A 22,489-nucleotide genomic window follows, 5' to 3' on the forward strand; every position below is an offset into this window, starting at 1 on the left:
CTGATGGGATTTGGGCTTTGGGGGTTGAGGGGTTCACGGCTTGGGAGGGGCTGGAATGGGTGGGACTGGTGGGATTTGGGGGTTTGGGGTTGGGAATTCACGATTTGGGAGGGATTGGGATGGGTGGGGAAAGGGGGTGGGACTGGTGGGATTTGGGGTTTGGGAGTTGGGGATCCTCCACTTGGCAGTTTGTGGGCGGGTGGGTGTGGGGGAAATAGGTGGGGAACGCTGGGATTTGGGGTTTTGGGGTTGGGAGTGGGTGTGTCCCACCTGGGGGCCATCGTGGGCGGGTGGGGCTGTGTTTGGGTGGGCTCAGTGACACCCCCTGACGAAGGGGGTGGGGTGTGGGCGTGTCCCAGCTGGCGTGCACGGTGGTGGCCATCCTGCTGCAGTTCCTGTACCTGGGGGCGGTGGGCTGGGGGCTGCTGGAGGCCCTGCACCTGTACCGGCGCCGCAGCGAGCCCCGCAGCGTGGACAGGGGGCCCATGCGCTTCTACCACGTGCTGGGCTGGGGGCTGCCCGCCTTCATCACCGGTGAGCCCCGCCCCACAATCCGCCTGGGTGGGCGTGACAACACCCTGGGCTGGCCCCGCCCCTTTGAACCCCCTCCCCCCCATCGGATTGGTCTCATTTCCAAGTGTAACCCCTCCCCCAGCCCGAATTTAGCCCCTCCCCCAAATGCTTCGTGCCCAGCATGGCCACGCCTCTGGGTGTAGCCACGCCCCCGTTTGGGATAGCCCAGCCCCAATCCAGAATAACCCACCTGAGTCAACTCCTCTGGGTGGCCCTGCCCTCTCAGCTGTGCCCCCCAAATCCATTTTCACCAATCAAATTGAGGCATGGTGGGGGGCTCATTTCCATGTGTAGCCCCACCTCCAGAAAAAAACCCTCCCCCCCAAAATAGCTCCTCCTCAAATATTCTTGCCCATCATAGCCACGCCCCCAGATAAAGCCACGCCCCAATAAAATAGCCCCGCCCACTCTAGAGTAGCCCCAACCCATCCCAGAGTAGCCACACCCGGTTTGGAGTAGCCCCGCCCCAATCCAGAATTGCCCCGCCCCAATCCAGAATTGCCCCAAAGCCCCACCCCCACGACCCTGCCCCGTTTAGCCCCTCCCCATCTGAGCCCCGCCCCTTTGGCAGGCCTGGCCGTGGGGTTGGACCCCGAGGGTTTCGGGACCCCCGAGTTCTGCTGGCTGGCCCTGCACGACCCCCTGGTGTGGAGCCTGGCCGGGCCCGCCGCCGCCGCCCTCGCCGTGAGTGGGGGCTTTGGGGGGTCCAAGGGGGTAGGGGACACCTCACCCCACCCAGCCCACCCACCCACCCAGCTCACCCCCTCCCCCAGGTCGGCGTGTTCTTCCTGGTGCTGGCGGGCAGGGCCGCCTGTGCCGCCCCACAGGCCTTCCGCAAGAGGGCTCGGCGTGAGTGCCACGGGGCACCCACGGGGATGGGGGCTACCCAGGGCGGGGGTACCTAGGGGAGCATTGAGGGCAGGGGTCACCCATGGGGGCTGGGGGGCATTGGGGACAGGGGGTATCTGTGGGATGTATGGGGGGCATTGGAGGGCAAGGGGCACTCCATAGGGGAGCATAGGATGGGGACACAGGGTAGGGGGCACCCACGGGGGGCTGGGCAGGGGGCATTTGGGGGCAGGGGGCACCCACAGGGGACTGGGAGGGGTATTGGGGACAAGGGGCACCCACGGGGGACAGCAGGGCACTGGGGGCAGAGGGGGACCCACGAGGGGCAGGGGAGTACTGGGGGCTTTGATGCCCAGGGAGGGCAGGGGGTAGGGGGCGTTGGGGCATCTGTGGGGTCGGGGGCACAGGACACCTGTGGGGGACATGGGGGCATCTGTGGGGTCAGGGGGCACAGGGCACCTGTGGGGGACAGGGGACAGGGGGGTTGGGACAACTGTGGAGGGCAGGGGGGAGCACAGGGTGTTGGGGCGCCCACAATGGGGGAGGTACGGGGGGCTGTGACATGGGGTGACACTGGGGTGACCCTGGGTGCCCTGGGTGACACTGGGGTGACACTGGGTGCCGTTGGGTGACACTGGGGCTGTGTGGGCTGCCAGGTCGGGGGTCCACACCGCAGCCGTGCTCCTGGCCGTGCCCAGCCTGGCGTGGCTGCTGGCCCTGCTGTCGGTGAACAGCGATGCCCTCCTGTGCCACTACCTGTTCGCTGCCTCCAACTGCCTGCAGGTCAGCGGGCACCCCCAAGACCCCCAGGACCCCCGGACCCCGGAGAGATCACCCTGGGACCCCCAGGACCCCCCGGACCCCCAGAGAGCCCAGAGCCCCCACCCCTGAGACCCTCAGACCCACACCCCTGGGACCCTCACTACCCACACCTGGGACCCCCAGAGAGCCCAGAGCCCCCACCCCTGGGACCCTCAGAACCCCACCCCTGGGACCCCCAGAGAGAGCCCCCACCCCTGGGACCCCCAGAGCCCTCACCCCTGGGACCCTCAGCCCACTCCGGGACCCCCAGAGCCCACCCCTGGGACCCCCACTCCCCACACCTGGGGCCCCCATAGAGCCCTGTCCCTTCCCCCAGGACCCCCAGAACTCCAAACCCATTTGGGGGGGGCACCCAGTGGGCACAGGGGGGGTCCCAGAGTGCCCGTGGGGGGCACCCAACGTGTGTGTGTGTTGGGGAGGGGGGGTCCCTTCACCCCCTTGAGCTGCCAAAGGGGTGCCCCCCGCGTGCCTGGGAGCCTCCTCAGGTGGCTCCACGAGGCTGCACGACCCCCTCATGCCCCCCATGCCCACGTGTGTCCCCCCCCGCGTGCCCAGGGCCCCCTGATGTTCGTGTCCTGCGTGGTGCTGAGCAAGGAGGTGCGGAGGAGCCTCCGCCTGAGCTGCGCCCGCCGCCACCACCCCCCGCTGGCCACCAAGGCCACCCTGACCCCCGTGAGTGCCGGGGGGGCACGGGGGACGGGGGAGATTGGGGCACCCCTGGCACGGCTGTGACGTGTCTGTCCCGTGCCAGCCCCCTCTGAGGGCATGGGGGGCTTTGGGGGTTTCAGGGCACCCCTGGCATGGCTGTGATGTCCCTGTCCCCGCCCCAGACCCCCGAGGGACACAGGGGGGCACGGGGGGCACACGGGGGTCTCGGGGCACCCTTGGCAGGGTTGTGACATCCCTGTCCCCACGTCAGACCTCCGGGGAGCACGGGGGGCTGGGGGCAGCCCCTGTGATGTCCCGGGTGGGCTCAGGGTGGGGGTGGTGTCTCTGTGCCAGTCCTTCCCCCCGTGACGCCCCCGTGGCCGTGGCAGGCGTACGGCGGGGACAGCACGTACGTGGCGGGCCGGCTGTGCCCCCCGGGCGGGGGCTCCTCGGGGTCCCTGCACAGCACGGCCCGCTCGGGCAAGAGCCAGCACAGCTACATCCCCTTCGTCAGGAGGTGACACCGCGGGGACAGCCACCGCGGGGCACGGGGGGGGCGGGCCGGGGGTGACACGGACACTGGGCTGGGGGTGACAGGTGGTGGGGTGGCACGGTGGGTTATGGGGTTGGTGTGGGCCTGGCACTGGGGTGGAGGGGGTGGCACAGGGATGGGGTTGGTGCGATGCCCAGGGGGTTTGGGATCCCAGTGGGTGTCTGTCAGTGGTTTTGGGGTCCCGGGGGTGTCAGTGGTGATGGGGTGTCTATTGGTATTTTTGGGATCCCAGGGGTTGTCTGCCAGTGGGTTTGGGGTTCCGGGGGGGTGTCAGTAGTGTTGGGGTGTCAGTCAATGTTTTTGGGGTCCCAGGGATGTGTTTTGGTGTTTTTGGGGTCCCAGGAGTGTGTTTCAGTGTTTCTTAGGTCCCTGGGGGCTGTCAATGTTTTTGGGGTCCCAGGGGTGTGTTTCGATGTTTCTGGGGTCCCGGGGGGTGTTTGGGTGTTTCTGGGGTCCCGGGGGGGGTCAGTGTTTTTGGGGTCCCCGGGGGTGTGTTTGGGTGTTTCCGGGGTCCCAGGGTGTGTTTCACTGTTTCTGGGGTGTCTGTCGGTATTTTTGTGGTCCTGGGGGGTGCCCACTGACCATGCCGTGCCCCCGCAGGGAGGACTCGGGACTGGCGGGCAGTCCGGGGCCGCTGCCCGAGCCCGGGGGGCTCTTCCAAGACTCGCAGGAGCAGCCAGAGGGTAACGACCCCCACCCGTGGGGGGCGCAGGGGTGTCCCCGACCTCCCCCGAGCCGTGACCCCCCCCCGTGACCCCCAGAGCACGACACGGACTCGGAGGACAGTGACCTGTCCCTGGACGACCCCAGCGGCTCCTACGGCTCCACCCACTCGTCTGACAGCGATGACGACCCCCCAGGCTGGGACCCCCTGCCCGGGGCACCCCCGGCCCCCGGCCCCAGTAAGGCCCCCAGCACCCACCACCCACCCGGTGGGCATGGGGGGGTTCCTTGGCCTGGCTGGGTGCTGGGGGGGGCACCCAATGGGTTTGGGGGAGGGGGTCCCTTGTCCTGGCTGGGTAATGCTGGGGGCACCCAGTGGGTCTCGGGGGATGGGGGTGGGTCCCTTGCCCTATCCAGGGTGCTGGAGGGGAGGCACCCCGTGGGTACAGTGGGTATGGGGGGGTCCCTTGTCATGACTGGGGTGCTGAGGGGGCACCCGGTGGATTTGTGTGGGGGTCCCTGGCCCAGCTGGGGGCACCCAGTGGGTCCAGGGGGTTCCCTGGCCCTGCCCGTCCCACACCCCCTCCCTGCCCGCAGGTGCCCCCCCGGTGCCCCCGGGGTGCCCGTACTGGCCGGGGGAGTTCGTGACCACGGCGAGCGAGAGCGAGGGCGCGGCGGGCACCGAGGGGCTGCGGGTGACACCCGCGGGGGGGGCACAGGCACCCCCCCGGGGAGACCCCCCCCGGCCCAACGGGGACCCCCTGCTGCTGCCCCTGCCCCACCCACACAAAGGTACGGCCTCCAGGGGGTCCACGGGGTGCCAGGGGGGGCTTTTTGGGTGCCCAGCAAGGGACCCACTGGGGGCCCGTCAGGTGTAAGGGTGCCTGTTGGGTGCCCATGGGGTGCCAGGAGGGTCTCTTTAGGTGCTCATCCAGTGCCAGAGTTCCCTTTGGACACTCCTTGGGTGCAAGGGTGCCCACTGGGTGCCCTTTGGGTGCCAGGGTGGCTGTTGGGCACTGACTGGGTACAAGGAGGGCTTTGGGTGCCACTGGGTGCCCTTTGGGTCTCAGGTTCTTTTTGGGTGCCCAGGTACCAAAGTTCCCTTTGGACACTCCTTGGGTGCCAGGGTGCCCACTGGGGGCCCTTTGAGTCCCAGGTTCCCTTTGGGCACCCACTGGGTGCCAGGGTCCCTGTTGGGTGCCTTTTGGGTGCCGGGGAGCCCATCAGGTCTAAGGGTGGCTCTTGAGCACCCTTTGGGTGCCAGGGTTCTTTTGGGACACCCCATAGGTGCCAGGGTGCCCACTGGACACCCCTTGGGTGCCAGGGTCCCTCTCAGGTGCCCTTTGGATGCCAGGGTGCCCACTGAACACCCTTTGGGTGCCAGGGTTCTTTTAGGGTGCCCATCCAGTGCCAGAGTCCCCTTTGGACACTCCTTGGGTGATGAGATGCCCACTGAGCACCCTTTGGGTCCCAGGTTCCCTTTGGGCACCCACTGGGTGCCAGGGTGCCTATTGGGTCTAAGGGTGGCTCTTGAGCACCCTTTGGGTGCCAGGGGTGGTGTGGGTACCCCCCAAACCCCGTGGGCACCGCCCCCTCCCCGCAGGGATCCTGAAGAAGAGGTGGCTGCCGCCCATCAGCGAGCGGGGGGGCGGGGGGAGCTCCCAGCGGGCCCCTCCCCCGCCCCCCGCGGGCACGGCGGCCTCGTCGGGCAGCGATGGGGGAGCCCCCCCGGCCCCCCGGGCCCGGCAGAGCCTGCAGGAGCAGCTGAGCGGCCTCGCCCCCCTGGCCATGAGCATCCGCACCGGCACCGCCGACGAGGACTCCTCGGGCTCCGAGTGAGGGCACAGCCAGCCCCGGGAGGGGGGGGGCGCGGGGAGAGGCTGCCGGGGGCTCACGGGCGGGTTTTGGGGTGCCCAGGGGGGGTGTTGGGTGCCCAGCGGCTGCCAGGGCTCCCACTGGGTGCACTTTGGGTCAGGGTGGCCAAGAGGTGCCCCTTGGGTGCCCATCAGGAGAGGTTTTGGGTGCCAGGGTTCCCTTTGGGCACCCACCAGGTGTGAGGGGGGGGTTTTGGGTGCCCATCAGGTGTCAGGGTGCCCGTTGGGTGACCATTGGGTGTCCACTGACCCCTGGGTGCCCGCTGGGTGCCCAGCAGGTCGAGCAGCACCTGTTGGGTGCTCATTGACCCCTGGGTGGTCACTTGATATTGGGGTGCCCATTGGGTGCCCGTTAAGCCCCCGCTGCCCCCCCGGGTGGGTGAGTGTGCCCGTGGCAGGGAGGGGGGTGGCACAGCTGGCACTAACCCCGCTCTTCTCTCCCCCTCCCCCCCCAGATTTCTGTTCTTTAATTTCCTCCATTAACCCATGGGGGGGTCCCGCCCACCCTCACCAACCCCCTTTCCATCACCCCGGGGTGAGCACTGGGTGCTGGGGGCACAGAGGGCACCCTGGCACCCCTCCCCCATCACACATCTGTCTGTCTTGTTTTTACCCCCAACCCCAATTTGTGCCACCCCCATTTTATCCATCCCCCTCAGGAGCGACGAGACCTCGATCTAGGGGGACCCACCCACTGGCACCACCCCTCCCCGGGCCAGGGGGCACCAGGACTTAGGGGGGCACCAGGATTTGGGGGGCACCAGGATTTGGGAGGGGACTGTAAAGGAGCCACTCCCACCCTCCCCGCCTACTGCACTTTGGATCCTGGCAGGGATTGGCACCTTGAAGGATGGGGGTGACATCAGGTGACCCCCCTCGTGTCCCCCACCCCATCATCCCACCCCCGTGCCCAACAAAGGGTTTTATTTAAAAAATCCGTGAAAATACAAAAAAAAAGGGATTTATACCCCCTCCCACACACATTGTGCCAACACCCCCCCACCCAAAGGTGCCAACCCCCCACCCCCGAGGTGCCACCCCTCCCCCTAAAAATTGTGCCAATTTGGTGCCAATCCCCAGGGTGGGGTGGGGGCAGGGATGTCTGAGCCCCCAGGGGGTGAGGATGGGGAGTGGGGGAGGACCCTGGGTGCTGAGGGGGTGGGGTGGGGGGTTTCTATGGCTGCTGGGACCTTTTGTAATAAAGCAAAACCCGGAGGGTGCCTCGGGTCCTTCCTGGGGGATAGAGGGGGCCGGGTCTGACCCCCTCCCACCCCAAAACCCAGAGGGTCCCTCAGGTCCTTCCTTGGGGGAGGGGGGCCGAGTCTAAACCCCCACCCCAAAACTCTGTGGGTGCCTCTCGGCTCATCCCTGGGGGTCCCAGCTCTGCCCCCGCCCCCCAAAACCCAGAGGGTGCTTTGGTTCATCCCTGGGGGTCCAGATTCTGCCCCCCTCCCCACCCCAAAATCCAGCAGGTTGCTCATTGCGTTCCCGGGGGTCCCGACTCTGCCCACCCCCTCTCCAGCTCGAAGGGGGTCTCAGGCACCCTGAGCCCCGGGTGAAGGCGCAGGGGGGCCGGGGTGTCACCTGGGGGTGCTGCTCGCTGCCGTCTTGCGGGGGTCGCAGGCGGCCGGAGGGGGTCCCGCCTTGCAGGTGGAGGTGGCGGTTTGGGGGACCCCCGCGCCCCCGCGCCTGCGAAAGGGAGGGAAACGGTGGGGAAACGGAGGCACGGGTGGGGGAGGGGGACACCCAGAACCCTCCCCTGGAGCCCCCCAGCCTTACCTCGGGGTGGGTCCTGCCCCCGCCGCGAGGGCCGGGGGTGCCTTGGGGGCTCCGGGGCCGGGGGCGGCCCGAGGGGCCCAGGGGGCCGCGCTCCTGGCGTGGGGCTGGCAGGGCGGGGCCCCTCGCCTTGGGCTGGCCTGGGGACAGAGAAGGGGTGGGGGCAGCGATCGGGACCCCCGCACCCCCACGGGCGCGGTGTCCCCGTGGGGGTGTCCCCGTGTCCCCCCGCCCCGTTCGTACCTGCCGTGCACTCCGGGGCTCCGACCTGCCCTGGCCCCTCCCCTGTCCCTGGGGGCAGGGCCGGGGGCGCCCCCGCTGGATGGGGGTCCTGAGCCCGGGGTCCTTTGGGTGCTGCCGTGGAGTGACGGGTGGGGGTCTGCAAAGAGAGGAGAGGGACAGCGCTCAGTGGGGGGAGGGGGATAGGGGGGACACAGGAGGGGACGGGGGGGACAGGGATGGGGACAGAAGGGACAGGGGGTGATGGGGGAGATGGATGGGAACAGGGGGTGACAGGGGGACATGGGGACACAGAGGACAGGGGACATGGATGGGGACAGGGGCACCCCACGGATGGTGACAGCAGGGCTGGGAGGCCACGCACAGGACAAGAGGGGCCAAGGAGGTCCCGGCCGGAGCCACCCCGCGGGATGTCACCCACCTTGGGCCAGCAGGGCAGCAGGGCCCCGGGGCTGGCGGGGGCCGTGCGGGGGCGCAGGGGTCGCGGGCCGGGACTCCACGGTGGGCAGGAGCGCCCGCACCGGGCTGTCCTTCACCACGAACGTCTGGCGCCGGGGGCTGCGCGGCGTGCCCGGGGGTGGCGGCGGCGCCAGGGTGTCCCCGGGGCCGGGGGAGCAGGTGACACCCCTCGAGCTGCGCGGCCAAGCGCGTGGCCTCCCGCACCATCTCCTCCAGGCGGGCGCCTCGCAGGGGGCTCCAGCGCCCCTGCCCCCGCGCCGGGACCCCCGCCCGGGCTCTCCTCGTCCTCCTCTTCATCCTGGCTGGGGGCAGGGGGCTCAGCACTGTCCCCAACCTCCCACACCCGCTGTCACCTCCCACCCAAGCACCGCGGGCAGGAGGACGGGCACGGACCCCACCCACCCCAGAAACCCCACCCGTGGGACCCCCGGGAGCCCCAGGGCCACATGCACGGGGGGGAGGGGGGTGTGATGTCCACAGGACCCCCGAGCCACATCCAAGGGTGGGATGTCCACAGGACCCCGTTTGGGGGGTGCCACGTGCCCTGTGACCCTGCCTGTGGGGTGCCATATGTCCCCGGGACCCCACGTCCCCTACAACCCTATCCATGGGGTGCCCTGTCCCTCCCGTCCCCCAAATCCCATCCATGTCCCCCCATTCCACCCCATTCCCACCCCTGTCCACCCCATCCCCATGCATGTCCCCCTGTCCCCCATCCACATCCCCTGTGTCCCCTCGTCCCCCCACCCCCGTACCTGTCGGAGGGTGACAGGACCCCAAGTCAAAGCTCTCCTCGGTGACAAACCGCACATCTGGTGGGGGTGACATCGAGGGTGAGCCCTGCCCCTTCCTCCCCCGCGCGGGAGGGGACACGGGGAGGGACACGCGGGGCTGGCACTGCCAGCACTGTCACCCCCCTACCTCTGTCCTCGGCCATCGCCTGGGCCCGGGGCTGCTGCGGGAGCGGGGGGGCTCAGGTCACCACCGACCCCGGCGGGGACTCCCCCGCCAGGGCCCGACCCCCCCTCAGTGTCCCCGACCCCCCTGGGGACCCGGTGGCACCGGGTGGCACCGCCTGTGCCAGTGCCAGGCACGGCCAGCTCCGCGTCATGGGACGGGGACAGGGACCGGGACAGGGACGGGAGGGACACACCGGGGACCCCGGGACCCTCGCCCGAGGACTCCTCAGCACCGCGCGCCCAGCCCGGGGGTCCCCAGTGCCACATTTTGGGGGTCCCAGCCCCACATCCCTAGTCCTGGGTGTCCCCAGTGCCACATTTTGGGGGTCCCAGCCCCACATTCCCAGTCCTGGGGGTCCCCAGTGCCACATTTGGGGGGTCCCAGCCCCACATCCCCAGTCCTGGGGGTCCCCAGTCCCACATTGGAGGGTCCCGCCCCCCACATCCCGGTCCCTGGGGGTCCTCAGAGCCACGCTGGTGGGGGGTCCCAACCCCACACCCCCGTGCCTGGTGGTCCCAGCCCCGCACTAAGGGGGTCCCGGCCTCCCCAGGGGGGTCCCAGCCCCACACCCCCATCCCTGGGGGTCCCAGCCCCGCACTAAAAGGGTCACAAAAACACGGAGGGGGGTCCCAGCCACGCAGCCCCATCCCTGGGGGTCCCAGCCCCACACCCCGACCCCTGAGCGTCCCAGCCCCACCGGGGGGGTCCCAGCCCCGCAGTAAGAGGGTCTCAGCCCCACCGATGGGGTCCCAGCCACGCGCTCCCATCCCTGGGGGTCCCAGCCCCACAGTAAGAGCATCCCAACCCAACCGTGGGGGTCCCAGCCCCTCAGCCCCATCCCCGGGGGTCCCCCAGCCACACCGAGGGGGTCCCAGCCCCTCAGCCCCATCCCCGGGGGTCCCCCAGCCCCACACTGAGGTGCTCTCAGCCCCCCCGGGTGGTCCCAGCCCCGCACTCCGACCCCGCGTCACTCCCTCCCCGCACGGGGGGCTCCACCTGCGCTGCCCGCGCTCCCCCGCGCTCTCCCGGCCGGTTCCCCCACGGGACCCCACGGACCCCCGAGGGTCCCGTGTCCCCCTTATCCCCCCATCCCCCTCTCACCGCCCTCGGCTCCCGCTCCGCGCGCCGCGGGGGCGTGGCTTCACGGCTGGGGGCGTGGCCTCGATTCGAGCCGCCCTGCCCCTTGCGGCTCAGCGGTGATGACCCCGCCTCCTCGCTCCCATTGGCTGGTCCTACTTTCTCCGCCTCTCCGATTGGCCCATCTCCCCTGCGCGCCTCGCGCTGATTGGCTGTGCCGCGGGGCTCGTGACAGGAAGGGGGCGTGTCCCGGAAGCGCCCCCGCCATGGCGGCGCCCGCCGTGCCCCCCGAGTCGTGGCAGCCCCCGACGGTGGCCATGGAGACCACGTAAGGACCGGGACCCCCGGCACCGGCACCGGCACCGGGACAGGCCCTGCCCCTGCCGCGGGGACAGCGGGGAGTGCCGTCCGCACCCCTCCACTGCCGGCACCGGGCTCCATACTGAGCCCCCCCCGGGATCGGGCAGCCCTCGGGGTCCCCCTGAGCCCCCCCCGGGACCGCGAAACCTCCGTGATCCGTGAGGTCCCGGTACCTCCCGCCCCCGGTGTCCCCCTGGTCCCCCTCGGTGTCCATGGCCCCCTTCCCGGTCCCGGGCACCCCCGGGGTCCCGTTCCCACCCCCAAATTGCCCCCCGACCCCTTCCCCTCCCCCGCTGTGCCCCTGCCCTGATCCCGGGGGGGTCACAGTGGGGTGACCCCATTTCCCGGGACCCTTCCCATTCCCGTTATTCCCGTTGTTATTCCCGTTATTCCCAGGATGGGTTCCCTGGTGCTGGAGCTGTCCTGGCTCCACAGCCCCGTTCCCATTCCCGTTATTCCCGTTGTTATTCCCGGTGTTCCAGGATGGGTTCCCTGGTGCTGGAGCTGTACTGGCTCCACGCCCCCCGCACCTGCCGGAACTTTGCCGAGCTCAGCCGGCGCGGTTACTACAACGGCACCAAATTCCACCGCGTCATCCGCGACTTCATGGTGCAGGGCGGGGACCCCACGGGCACGGGTGAGCGCACAGACCCCCCCGGGACCCCTCCCCAACCCGGGACACCCCCCCGCACCGTGCCGGGGGTCCCGCTGACCCACCCCGCCTCCCCCAGGCCGCGGCGGCGCCTCCATCTACGGGAAGCAGTTTGAGGATGAGCTGCACCCCGACCTCAAGTTCACCGGTGAGTGGGGATGGGGGGGCACTGGGACCCCCACCTGTGCCAGGGGAGACTCCCCCAGGACCCCTCAGGACCTTGGCAGGGGGGTGCCATGTCCCCTGTGTCCCCGTGACCCTCAGGAGCTGCCCGTGGGGTGCCGTGTCCCCCATGTCCCCAACCGTGGGGTGACACGTCCTCTGTGACACCAGAGCCTTGGCCATGGGGTACCATGTCCCTGTGTCCCTGAGCTCCCATGTCCCTGTGTCCCCATCCATGGTGTACCACGTCCCCATGACACCAGAACCTTGACCATGGGCCCCCATGTCCCCATGCCCTCCCCCATGAGCTCCCTGTCCCTGTGTCCCCATCCCTGAGCTCCCATGTCCCCCTGTCCCCATCCCTGAGGTGCCACATCCCCCATGACACCAGAACTTTGACCATGGGCTCCCACATCCCCATGCCCTCCCAAGTCCCTGTCCCTGTGTCCCCATCCACGAGCTCCCACATCCCCCATGACACCAGAATCTTTACCATGGGCTCCCATGTCCCCATCTCTGAGCTCCCATCTCCCTGTGTCCCCCTTCCTGAAGTCCCTGTCCCCCCTGTGTCCTCATCCTCGAGCTCCCACATCCCCCATGACACCAGAATCTTTACCATGGGCCCCCATGTCCCCATGACCTCCCCCATGAGCTCCCATGTCCCTGTGTCCCCCTTCCTGAAGTCCCTGTCCCCCCTGTGTCCCCCTCCATGGGGTGCCATGTCCCCCTGTCCCCATCCCTGAGCTCCCATGTCCCCCTGTCCCCATCCATGAAGTGCCACATCCCCCATGACACCAACACCTTGACCATGAGCTCCCTGTCCCCATGCCCCCATTCTTCAGCTCCCATGTCCCCGTGTCCCCATCCCTGAGGTGCCACATCCCCCATGACACCAGAACTTTGACCATGGGCTCCCATGTCCCTGTGCCCTCCCCCCTGAGCTCCCATGTCCCCATGCCCTCCCCCATGAGCTCCCATGTCCCTGTGTCCCCCTTCCTGAAGTCCCTGTCCCCCCTGTGTCCCCATCCATGGTGTGTCGTGTTCCCATGCCCCCATCCCTGAGGTGCCACATGCCCCATGGCACCAGAACCTTGACCATGGGCTCCCACGTCCCCGTGCCCCCCAGGCGCGGGCATCCTGGCGATGGCGAACGCGGGCCCGGACACGAACGGCAGCCAGTTCTTCGTGACGCTGGGCCCGGCGCAGTGGCTGGACGGCAAGCACAGCATCTTCGGCCGCGTGTGCCAGGGCATGGCCGTGCTGGGCCGCCTGGCCATGGTGGAGACCAACGCCCAGGACCGGCCCCTGGACGACGTCAAGATCATCAAGGCCTATCCCGTGGGGTAGAGGGGACACCCCCCCTGCTCTGACCACCCCATCCCCCCCCCCAAAAATGTTGTACAGTTGGAATAAAAGAGGTTGGGTTTGGTGGGATGTCGTTTTGGGGGGGTGAATGTGCCCCCCTCTTTGTGTTGTGTGTGTGTCCCCCACCCACAAAGGGTGCTGGGACCCCCCAAGGGTGTTCCCCCATCACCTGTGGGCTCGCTGGCCTTTGGGGAGAAAACCCCACACACCTCCAAAAAAATTGGGGTGCCCACGTGGCACTGGGGACCCCCAGACTGGCACTGGGGTCCCTGTGCCAGCACGCACTGGGTGTCCCCCCCCAGCTCTGGGTGTCCCTCTGGCTGTAGGTGACCCCTGCCTGGGTCTGGGTGTCCCCCCCAGCACTGGGTGTCACCCTATGCTGTGGGTGGCCCCCCTCAGCTCTGGGTGCCCCCCAGCTCTGAGTGTCCCCCCTCCCTGCCCTGATTGTCCTCCCTGGCTCTAGGTGTCCCCTCCCTGGGTCTGGGTGACCCCCACTGGCTCTGGGTGACCCCTCCCTCCCCCCCCAGCTCCCAGTGCAGCACCAGGGACAGCACTGGGAGGCACTGGGTGATCCTGGGGATGGTGCAGGGGTGGCACTGGGGGCACTGGGAGGGGCTGGTTGGGGGAACTGGGGCGACTGGGGTGTTGGGAGGCTCTCCCTGGGGGTGGGCGGTACCACAGGGGTCCCCACAGCACCGGGGAGGGGCACTGGGAAGACTGGAGGGGCACTGGGGGCACCAGGAGCCCCGGTACAGGTACCAGGGGTACCAGGTACCAGGAGGGGAGGGGCAGTGCTGGGGGCACCAGGAGCGGGAGCCGGCCCTGGGGTGGGAGGCAGCCCTGGGACGATGCGGGGGGTCCTGGGGTCTGGGGGCAACCTGGGGGTCCTGGGCTCTGGGGCGGTGGCGGTGCCGGAGGGTACCGGGACCCGCGGGGCAGAACCGGGAATCTGGGGCGATCCCGGCGATTTGGGGGCGATCTCGGAGGCGGTGCCGGGGAATTTGGGGGCGATCCCGGGGATTTGGGGGCGATCCCGGAGGCGGTGCCGACGATTTGGGAGCGATCCGGAGGCGGTGCCGGGCGATTTGGGGGCGATGCCGGGGGCGGTACCGGGGATTTGGGGGCGATGCCGGGGGCGGTGCCGGGGATCGGGGGGGCCGGTCCCGAAGGAGCCCCCGGGGCAGTCCCCCCGGTTTGGGGCCGCTGCCGGAGCCGCGGGCGGTGCCGGGGGCGGAGCCGATCCCGATCCCGGAGCTGATCCCGGTGCTGATCCCGAGCCCGGAGCTGATCCCGATCCCGGTGTCGGGGCATGGCGGGCCTGGGCTCCCCCGAACTGGGCACCGGCCCCGGCCCCGTCCCGGCCACCCGCGTGGAGATCACCGTGTCCTGCAGGTACCGGCGGGGCACTGGGGGCACTGGGAGGCACTGGGGTGTAGCGGCAAGTGGCGTTGGAGGGTGCTGGGAGGCACTGGGATCCCCTGGGATACACTGAGATGCACTGGGAGACACTGGGAGGCACTGGGAGGCACTGGTATGCACTGGGAGGCACTGGGAGGCACTGGGAAGCACTGGGAGGCACTGGGAAGCACTGGGGTGCAGCGGCAGGTGGCGTTGGAGGGTGCTGGGAGGCACTGGGAGACACTGGGATCCCTTGGGAGGCACTGGGATCCCTTGGGAAGCACTGGGGTGCAGGCGTAGCCGGCGTTGGAGGGTGCTGGGAGGCGCCGGGAGGCACTGGGAGGCACTGGGAGGCACTGGGAGCAGCGGCAGCTGGCTTTGGATCGTGCTGGAAAGCACTGGGATCTCCTGAGAAGCACTGGGAGGCACTGGGAACCCCTGGGAAGCACTGGGAGGCACTGGGAACCCCTGGGAAGCACTGGGAGGTACCGGGATGCACAGGGGAGCAGGGAGCAGTCAGCACTGGAGGGTGTTGGGAGGCACTGGGGGGCACTGAACGAAGTGGGGGGCACTGGGGGGCACTGGTAGATACTGGGAGGCACTGGGGGTATCGAGGTCAGTGCCAAACAGGGTGTCTGTGGGGGATGTCGTGGGCATGACCCCCCCAGAGGGGCTGAACCTTCTGACCCCCCCCGGTGCTCCCCGTGCCACCTGTGCCCCCCTCACACACACACACTCCCTATCTGTGTCCCGGGGTGTCCTGGCACCCCCAACACCCCCCCGTGCCCCCTGAGACCCGGCTGTGCCCCCCTCAACCCGGCTGTGCTCCCCCAAACCCGGCTGTGCCCCTCAACACCCCCCCCATGCCCTCCGGTGTGTGTGGGGGGCACAGCCGGGCATAGGCACAGCCCCTGCTTGCTCACACTCGGCTCGTGCTCACACTCAGATCACACACAGATCACACTCAGAGATCACACACAGAGATAACACACTGATCACAGATCACTCTCAGATCACGCAGTTCACACCCAGCTCACACTCAGATCACACTCAGATCGCACTCAGATCACAAACACAGTTCACACTCACACTCACACACAGATTGCACTCACACTCACAGTCACATTGGTTACAGATCACACACTCAGATCACACTCACACACAGTTCACACTGATCACACACACTGATCACACACTGATCACACACTGATCACACACACTGATCACACACAGATCACACTGAGATCACACTCAGTTCACACTCACTCTCAGATCACAGATCACACACACACAATTCACGCACAGTTCACACCCACAGATCACACTCACTCTCTCAGTCACACTGATCACACTCACACACTCATCCCAACTCACACTCACACAATCACACACTCAATCACACACTCCCATCTCACACACTCACACTCGGATCACACTCTCACAGTCACACACAGTCACACAGTTCACACACAGTTCACACTCACACTCAGAGATCACTCAGATCACTTTCACTGACCCCCTCTCTCCCTCTCCCCCCCCAGGCAGCTCCTTGACAGGGACACCTTCTCCAAGTCGGACCCCTGTGAGTTGGGGGGTGTTTGGGGGGTCTCTTGGGGGAGTTACTGTCTCTGGGGGGTGTTTTGGGGGTCTCTGGGGGGTGTTCTGGGGGTCCCATGGGGGTGTTGCTGTTTCTGAGGGGTATTTTGGGGGTCTCTGGGGAGTACTGGGGTCCCTGGGGGGTGTTTTTGGGTTCCTGGGGGGTGTTTTGGGGGTCCCTGGGGGGTGTTGGTGTCTCTGTGAGGTGTTTGGGGGATCCCTGGAGATGTTTTTGGGTCCCTTGGGGGTGTTTTGGGGGTCCCTGGGTGTATCAATGTTCCGGGGTATTTGGGGGCCCAGGTGTGTTTTAGGTGTGTTTTTGGGGTCCTGGGGGTGTTTTGGGGGGGGTGTCTGGGGATATTTTGGGGTCCCCCAGGTTGTTCTTGGTGTCCCCGGGAGTGTTTTTGGGGTGGTTTTTGGGGAGCCCCAAGGGGTGTTTTGAGGAGTCTGGGGATATTTTGGGGTCCCCGAGGTTGTTTTCGGGGTCCCTGGGTGTGTTTTGGGGGTTTGGGGGGTTTTGGGGCCCCCCCCGACCCCCCTCCCCCCGCAGTGTGTGTGCTCTACACGCAGCGCCCGGGCTGCCACCAATGGCGGGAGGTGAGTGCCCTGATTGGTGGGAGGGCGGCCAATCAGCACCTCGGGGAGCGTTCAGCCAACCAATCAGAGCATGGGGCAGCTCAGCCAACCAATCAGAGCATGGGGGCTACTCAGCCAACCAATCAGCACGTAGGGATCCCTGCGGGCCAGCCAATCAGCACGCGAGGTTTTGGCCAATCAGCGTGTTGGGGCGCCAGCCCGCCGCCAATCAGAGCACCGGAGTGTCGACCAATCAGCACCTGGGGTGTTGGCCAACCGGCCAATCAGGTGTTGGGGGCCAAGCAGTTGGCCAATCAGCAGCGAGCAATGTGTGCTGGGGTGCACAGAGCCGACCAATCAGCATGATGGGGTGCACAGAGCCAGCCAATCAGTGTCCTGGGCAGTTTTGGGGGCCTGAGCAGCCAATCAGCTGTGGGCACGCGTCCAGCCGACCAATCAGCGCGGGCGTCGCCGCCCCCCGTAATTAGGCGGGTGTTAATTGCGGGGTGAGGAGCGGGGGCGGGGCGGGGGAGGGCGGCCCCGCAGGCACAAAGAGGCACCTGCGGCCGCCCCTCCCCCGCCCCGCCCCTGTCCCCGCTGTCCCGCGTGTCCCCCGCCCCCGCCCGCCCCCTCCGCCCACGCGGCCCCGACCCCTTCGTGCGTGTCCCCAACCCCTGTGATGTGTCCCCGTGTCCCCAACCCCCTCCGCACACGTCCCCGTGTCCCCACCCCGATGCCCACGTGTCCCCATGGCCCCCACGTGCCCGGTCCCCGTGTCCGTGTCACCCCCGTGTCCCCATTTGAATGAGTCCCCTGTCCCCATCCCCACATCCCGTGTCCCTGCCGTGTCCCCGCTGTCCCCCTGTGCCCCTGTCCCCCTCCGCTGTCCCCGTGTCCCCAGTTCGGCCGGACCGAGGTCATCGACAATTCCCTGAATCCCGACTTCCTGCGCAAGTTCGTGCTGGATTATTGCTTCGAGGAGCGCCAGAGCCTGCGCTTCGACCTGTGAGTGCCCCGGGGCCTGGCACCTGCCTCACCTGGCTCACCTGTACCACCTCCATGTCAGCCCCTGGCACCCCCATGTCACCCCTGTGTCACCTCCACAGCACTCCCAGGCACCCCAGGGTCACCCTCTGGCACCCCTGTGTCACCTTCGTGTCACCCGAGGGTCACCCCGGCACAGCCCCCACCCCACAGTGTCCTTGTCACTGTCCAGTCCCTGTCCTTGTCCCCGTCTCTGTCCTATCCCTGTCCCCACATGTCCCCTGTGTCCCCTCATGTCCCTCCATGTCCCCAGGTACGACGTGGACTCCAAGAGCCCCGACCTCTCCAAGCACGTGAGTGAAGGACCAGCCCCATCCCCCCCAGGTTGGGGACACCCCTGGTGACCCCCTGTGACCCCTATGAACCCTGGTGACCCCCTGGTGACCCCTGCTGACCCCCTGTGACCCCTGGTGACCCCTGTGACCCCTGGTGACCCCCTGGTGACCCCCGGTGTCCCCAATCCCGCAGGATTTCCTGGGCCAGGCCTTCTGCACCCTGGGGGAGATCGTGGGCTCTGCCGGGGGCCGCCTGGAGAAACCCCTGACGTGAGAGCCCTGTCCCCTTGTCCCCCTGTCCTCCTGTCCCTGTGTCCCCCTGTCCCTGTGTGTCCCCCCTGGAGAAACCCCTGATGTGTCCCTAAAGGTCCCCAAAGGTCCCCAAAGGTCCCCATGTCACCACCCCCCAGAGAAACCCCCGGGCTGTTTTGGGGGGGTCCCTGTATATTTGGGGGGGTCACTGTATTTTGGGGGGGTCCCCGTGGTTTTTGGGGGTTCCTTGTGTTTTGGGGTGTCACTGTATTTTAGGGGGGGTGTCCCTGTATTTTTGAGGGGTCCCTGTGTGGGTTTTTTTTGGGGGGTCCCTGTGTGGTTTTTGGGGGGGTCCCTGTATTTTTGGGAGTTCACTATGTTTTTGGGGGTTCCTAGTGTTTGGGGGGTCCTGTGTATTTTGGGTTGGGGGTCACTGTGGGGATTTTTTGGGGAGTTCCCTAGTGAGTTTTTGGGGGGGTCACTGGATTTTTTTGGGGGAGGGATCCTTGTGTGTTTTTTTGGGGGGATCACTCTGGGTTATTTTTTGGGGGTCCCTGTGTGTTTTTTTTGGGGAGGGACAGGAACACTCTTCTTTTCTCAAGGCGCCAGATTTTTTTTCGGGGAGGGAGGGGCCGTTTATTTTAAAGGAACACCTCTAATTTTTGGGATGGGGAGGGGCTTTTTTCTCCTCCCTCCCCTCACCCCCTTCACCCACCCCCTCTCAGGATGGGCACGACCGCCCCCACCCGCGGGGTGGAAAAGCCGCTCCTGCCTCTTCCAGCGGGTGAGTTTTGGGGTCTCCGGAGCTGAAGGAGGGGGGAGGGGACACCCCCCGCGTGTCCCTCCCCCCTCTCACATCCCATCCCCGCAGGGGAATTCCCGGGAAGAAATGCGGGACCATCATCCTGAGGGCTGAAGAGCTGGGAAACTGCCGGGTGAGCCCCGGGGGGAGGGGAAATTTGGGGAGTTTGGGGGTGGAAAAACATCCTTGGGACCCCCCGAAAACACGGAGTTTGTTTCCCACCCCACCCCCCCAAAAAAAAAAGCGCCCCCTCCCAAAATCCAACCCCTTAAAAAGAAGGTTTTCCATCCCCAAAAAAACAGCCCTCAAATGAGATTTACCCCCCAAAAAACCACCCCAAAATCCAGCCCTTTCACCCCCAAAAACAGCCCCCAAATGAGATTCACCACCCCAAAAAAAAACCCTACAAGTCCCCCCCAAATAAAAGCCCCCCTAAAATAAAAGCCCCCCAAAATTCAGCCCCTTAAAAAGAAGCTTTTCCACCCCAAAAACAGCTCCACAGAATAGGATTCACCCCCAAAAAAGCCCCCCAAAATCCATCCCTCTCCCCAAAAAAACAGCCCCTAAAAGAGATTCACACCCCACAAAAAACCCCCCCAAAATCCAGCCCTCTCCCCAAAAAAAACAGCCCCTAAAAGAGATTCACATCCCACAAGAAGCCCCCCAAAATAAAGGCCACCCAAAATAAAAGTTCCTCAAAATCCAGCCCCTTAAAAAGAAGGTTTTTCACCCCAAAAAAACCCCCTAAAAGAGATTCTCCCCCTCCAAAAAAACCCCCAAAATCCAGCCCTCTCCCCCAATAAAATAGCCCCTAAAAAAGATTCACTCCCCAAAAAAGGCCCCCCAAATAAAAGCCCCCCAGAATCCAGCCCCTTAAAAAGAAGTTTTTCCATCCCAAAAAACAGCCCACAAATGAGATTCACCCCCCAACCCACCCCAAAATCCAGACCCTTAAAAAGAAACTGTTCCACCCCAAAAAACAGCTTCACCTCCCAGAACCCCCCCCAAAATTCATCCCTTTCACCCCAAAAAACAGCCCCTAAAAGAGATTCACCCCCAAAAAAACCTCCCCAAATACCCCCAAAAAAAATCCACCCCTTAAAAGAAGCTTTCCCACCCCCAAAAATCCCCAAAACCAGATTCACCTCCTAAAACCAAATCCCCTCAAGAACCCCCAAAATCCACCTTTCCCCCAAAAAATCAACCCTAAAATTCCTCCCCGCTCCCAAAATTCCTCCCCCACTCCCAAATTTTTCCCCCCAGGACGTGGCCACGCTGCAATTTTGTGCCAACAAGTTGGACAAGAAGGATTTTTTTGGCAAATCCGACCCTTTCCTGGTGTTCTATCGGAGCAACGGGGATGGCACGTGAGTGACCCCCCCCCAAAATGCGCGGGGACCCCCCCAAAAATAGGGGGAACGCCCTAAAAATGTGGGGAACTCCCTAAAATAGAGGGGGTCCCACAAAAATACAGGAATCCCATAAAAATATGGGGAAAGCCCTAAAAAATATGGGGAATGCTCTAAAATATAGGGAACCCCCCCGAAAAATATAGGGACCCCCCCAAAAATATAGGGATCCCCCAAAAATACAGGAACCCCCCCCAAAACATAGGGATCCCCCTAAAAATACAGGAACACCCCTAAAAATATAGGGAGCCCCCCAAAAATACAGGGAACCCCCCCCCAAAATACAGAGAATCCCCTAAAATATACAGAACCACCCAAAAATACAGGGAACCCCCAAGAATGCAGGGAACCAAAAAAAATATAGGGAACCCCCCCAAAATACAGGGACCACCCCAAAAATACAGAGAACCCCCTAAAATATATGGAACCCCCCAAAAATACAGGGAACCCCCAAGAATGCAGGGAACCCCCAAAAATATAGGGAACCCCCCAAAAATACAGGGAACCCCTCCAAAATACAGGGACCACCCCAAAAATACAGAGAACCCCCTAAAATATATGGAACCCCACAAAAATACAGGGAACCCCACAAAAATACAGGGAACCCCCCCACAAATACAGGGACCACCCCAAAAATACAGGGAACCCCCTAAAATATAAGGACACCCCTCCCCAAAAACCCCCTCAAAAACAGAGAGACCCCCTCCAAAATACAGGGAACCGCCCCAAAAAATTCAGGGACCCCCCTAAAACCCCCAGTGACCCCCCAAACCCTCAGTGCCCTCAGCCCAGAGCGGGGGTCTCCCCTCCCTCCCTGTGTCCCTGATGTCCCCACGGGGTTGGGGGAGGGTCCCAACCACCCCCAGTGCGCTGGTGGAGGGGCGGGGGTGACTCTGGTGTGTCCCCCGTGTCCTTCTTGTCCCCCTTTCCCCTCCTCGTGTCCCCCCCACGCCCCCGTGTCCCCCTTTCCCCCGTGCCCCTTTTGTCCCCCGTGTCCCCCTGTGTCCCCTCATGTCCCCCTGTGTCCCCCGTGTCCCCTCGTGTCCCCCCCGTGTCCCCGTGTCCCGCAGTTTCACGCTGTGCCACAAGACCGAGGTCGTTCGCAATTCCCTCAATCCGGTGTGGGCGGCGTTCGCCATTCCCGTGCGCGCGCTCTGCGGGGGGGACCGCGACCGGTGAGACCCCAGAACCACCCATGGGGACCCCCAACCGGCCCCGGGACCCCAAACCAACCATGGGCACCCCAAAACCATCCATGGGGTACCCCAAAAATATCCCAAACCCCAAAACCATCCTTGAGGTACCCCGGGACCCCAAAACCATCCCTGGGCATCCTAAAACCATCCCAAACCTCCACACCATCCCTGGAGTACCCCAAAGCCATCCCTGGGGCATCCCGGGACCCCCAAACCCATCCCTCGGGCATCCCAGAACCCCAAAACCCCTCCCTGGGAATCCCAAACCTCAAAACCATCCCTGGGCATCCCATCCCATCTCAAACCCCAAAATCATCCCTGGGGACCCCAAACCCATCCCTAGGGTACCCCAAAACATCCCTGGGGTACTCCGGGAATCCCAAACGCATCCCTGGGCACCCCAAACCCATCCGTAGGGTACCCCAAAACCATCTCAAACCCTAAACCATCCCTGGGGACCCCATACCCCAAAATCTACCCTGGGGTACCCCAGGACCCTGAAACCACCCCTGGGCATTCCAAAATCATCCTAAACCCCAAAGCCATCCCTGAGACCCCCAAACCATCCCTGGGAATCACAAACCCCAAAACCATCCCTGGGAATCCCAAACCCATCTCTGGGCACCTCAAACCCCAAACCCATTCCTGGGCATCCCAAAAACTTCCCTGGGGTACTCTGGGACCCCAAAATCATCCCTGGGCATCCCAATTCCCCTCCCTGCTGTACCCCAGGACCCCCAAATCCCCTCCCTGGTGTACCCCGGGGATCCCAAAACCCCTCCCCAGGAATCCCAAACCCCCTCTCTGGGGTGCCCTGGGACTCCCAAAACCCAGTCCCACTCTCTGGGGTACCCTGAGGATCCCAAACCCCCAAACCTCCTCCCTGGGGTGCCCCAGGGAGCCCCAAC

The 22,489-nt window shown here is 65.5% G+C and overlaps 4 protein-coding genes across 4 annotated transcripts in view; 3 read left to right on the top strand and 1 right to left on the bottom strand.

Moving 5' to 3' along the window:
• The window catches only part of CELSR2 (cadherin EGF LAG seven-pass G-type receptor 2), a 30,608-nt gene extending 24,094 nt beyond the window's left edge, over positions 1-6,514 (top strand). Inside the window, 11 exon segments of the mRNA XM_050312583.1 lie at positions 360-534; positions 1,145-1,257; positions 1,347-1,426; positions 2,079-2,205; positions 2,800-2,916; positions 3,282-3,409; positions 4,046-4,128; positions 4,207-4,347; positions 4,706-4,900; positions 5,712-5,943; positions 6,438-6,514. Coding sequence (XP_050168540.1) covers positions 360-534; positions 1,145-1,257; positions 1,347-1,426; positions 2,079-2,205; positions 2,800-2,916; positions 3,282-3,409; positions 4,046-4,128; positions 4,207-4,347; positions 4,706-4,900; positions 5,712-5,943; positions 6,438-6,465 — 1,419 coding nt within the window. The 3' untranslated portion in view covers positions 6,466-6,514.
• Positions 6,515-7,562: 1,048 nt separating this feature from the next.
• On the bottom strand, positions 7,563-9,511 carry PSRC1 (proline and serine rich coiled-coil 1). Its single transcript, XM_050312584.1, is given in 7 exon segments — positions 7,563-7,671; positions 8,002-8,137; positions 8,420-8,607; positions 8,609-8,703; positions 8,705-8,755; positions 9,213-9,269; positions 9,379-9,511. Coding segments are annotated over 6 exon segments (636 nt in total). The 5' UTR covers positions 9,379-9,511.
• Positions 9,512-10,739: 1,228 nt separating this feature from the next.
• PPIL1 (peptidylprolyl isomerase like 1) lies at positions 10,740-13,094 on the top strand. The gene is made up of 4 exons (XM_050312579.1): positions 10,740-10,822; positions 11,337-11,491; positions 11,586-11,654; positions 12,795-13,094. The coding sequence occupies exons 1-4, from the start codon at positions 10,761-10,763 to the stop codon at positions 13,013-13,015; spliced, it is 507 nt and encodes a 168-aa protein (XP_050168536.1). The 5' UTR covers positions 10,740-10,760; the 3' UTR covers positions 13,016-13,094.
• Positions 13,095-14,168: 1,074 nt separating this feature from the next.
• Positions 14,169-21,560, top strand: LOC126638586 (copine-5-like; the record flags this gene model as incomplete). Its single annotated transcript, XM_050312582.1, is given in 11 exon segments — positions 14,169-14,425; positions 15,973-16,013; positions 16,578-16,624; positions 17,505-17,608; positions 17,901-17,940; positions 18,116-18,192; positions 18,900-18,913; positions 18,916-18,958; positions 19,046-19,109; positions 20,240-20,343; positions 21,456-21,560. Coding segments are annotated over 11 exon segments (722 nt in total), but the record flags the coding sequence as incomplete, so codon positions are not given.
• Positions 21,561-22,489: the final 929 nt, after the last annotated feature.

This window comes from Myiozetetes cayanensis, unplaced genomic scaffold (assembly GCF_022539395.1).
Source record: "Myiozetetes cayanensis isolate MyiCay16 unplaced genomic scaffold, myiCay2020 scf170, whole genome shotgun sequence".
NCBI classification, from domain to species: Eukaryota; Metazoa; Chordata; class Aves; order Passeriformes; family Tyrannidae; genus Myiozetetes; species Myiozetetes cayanensis.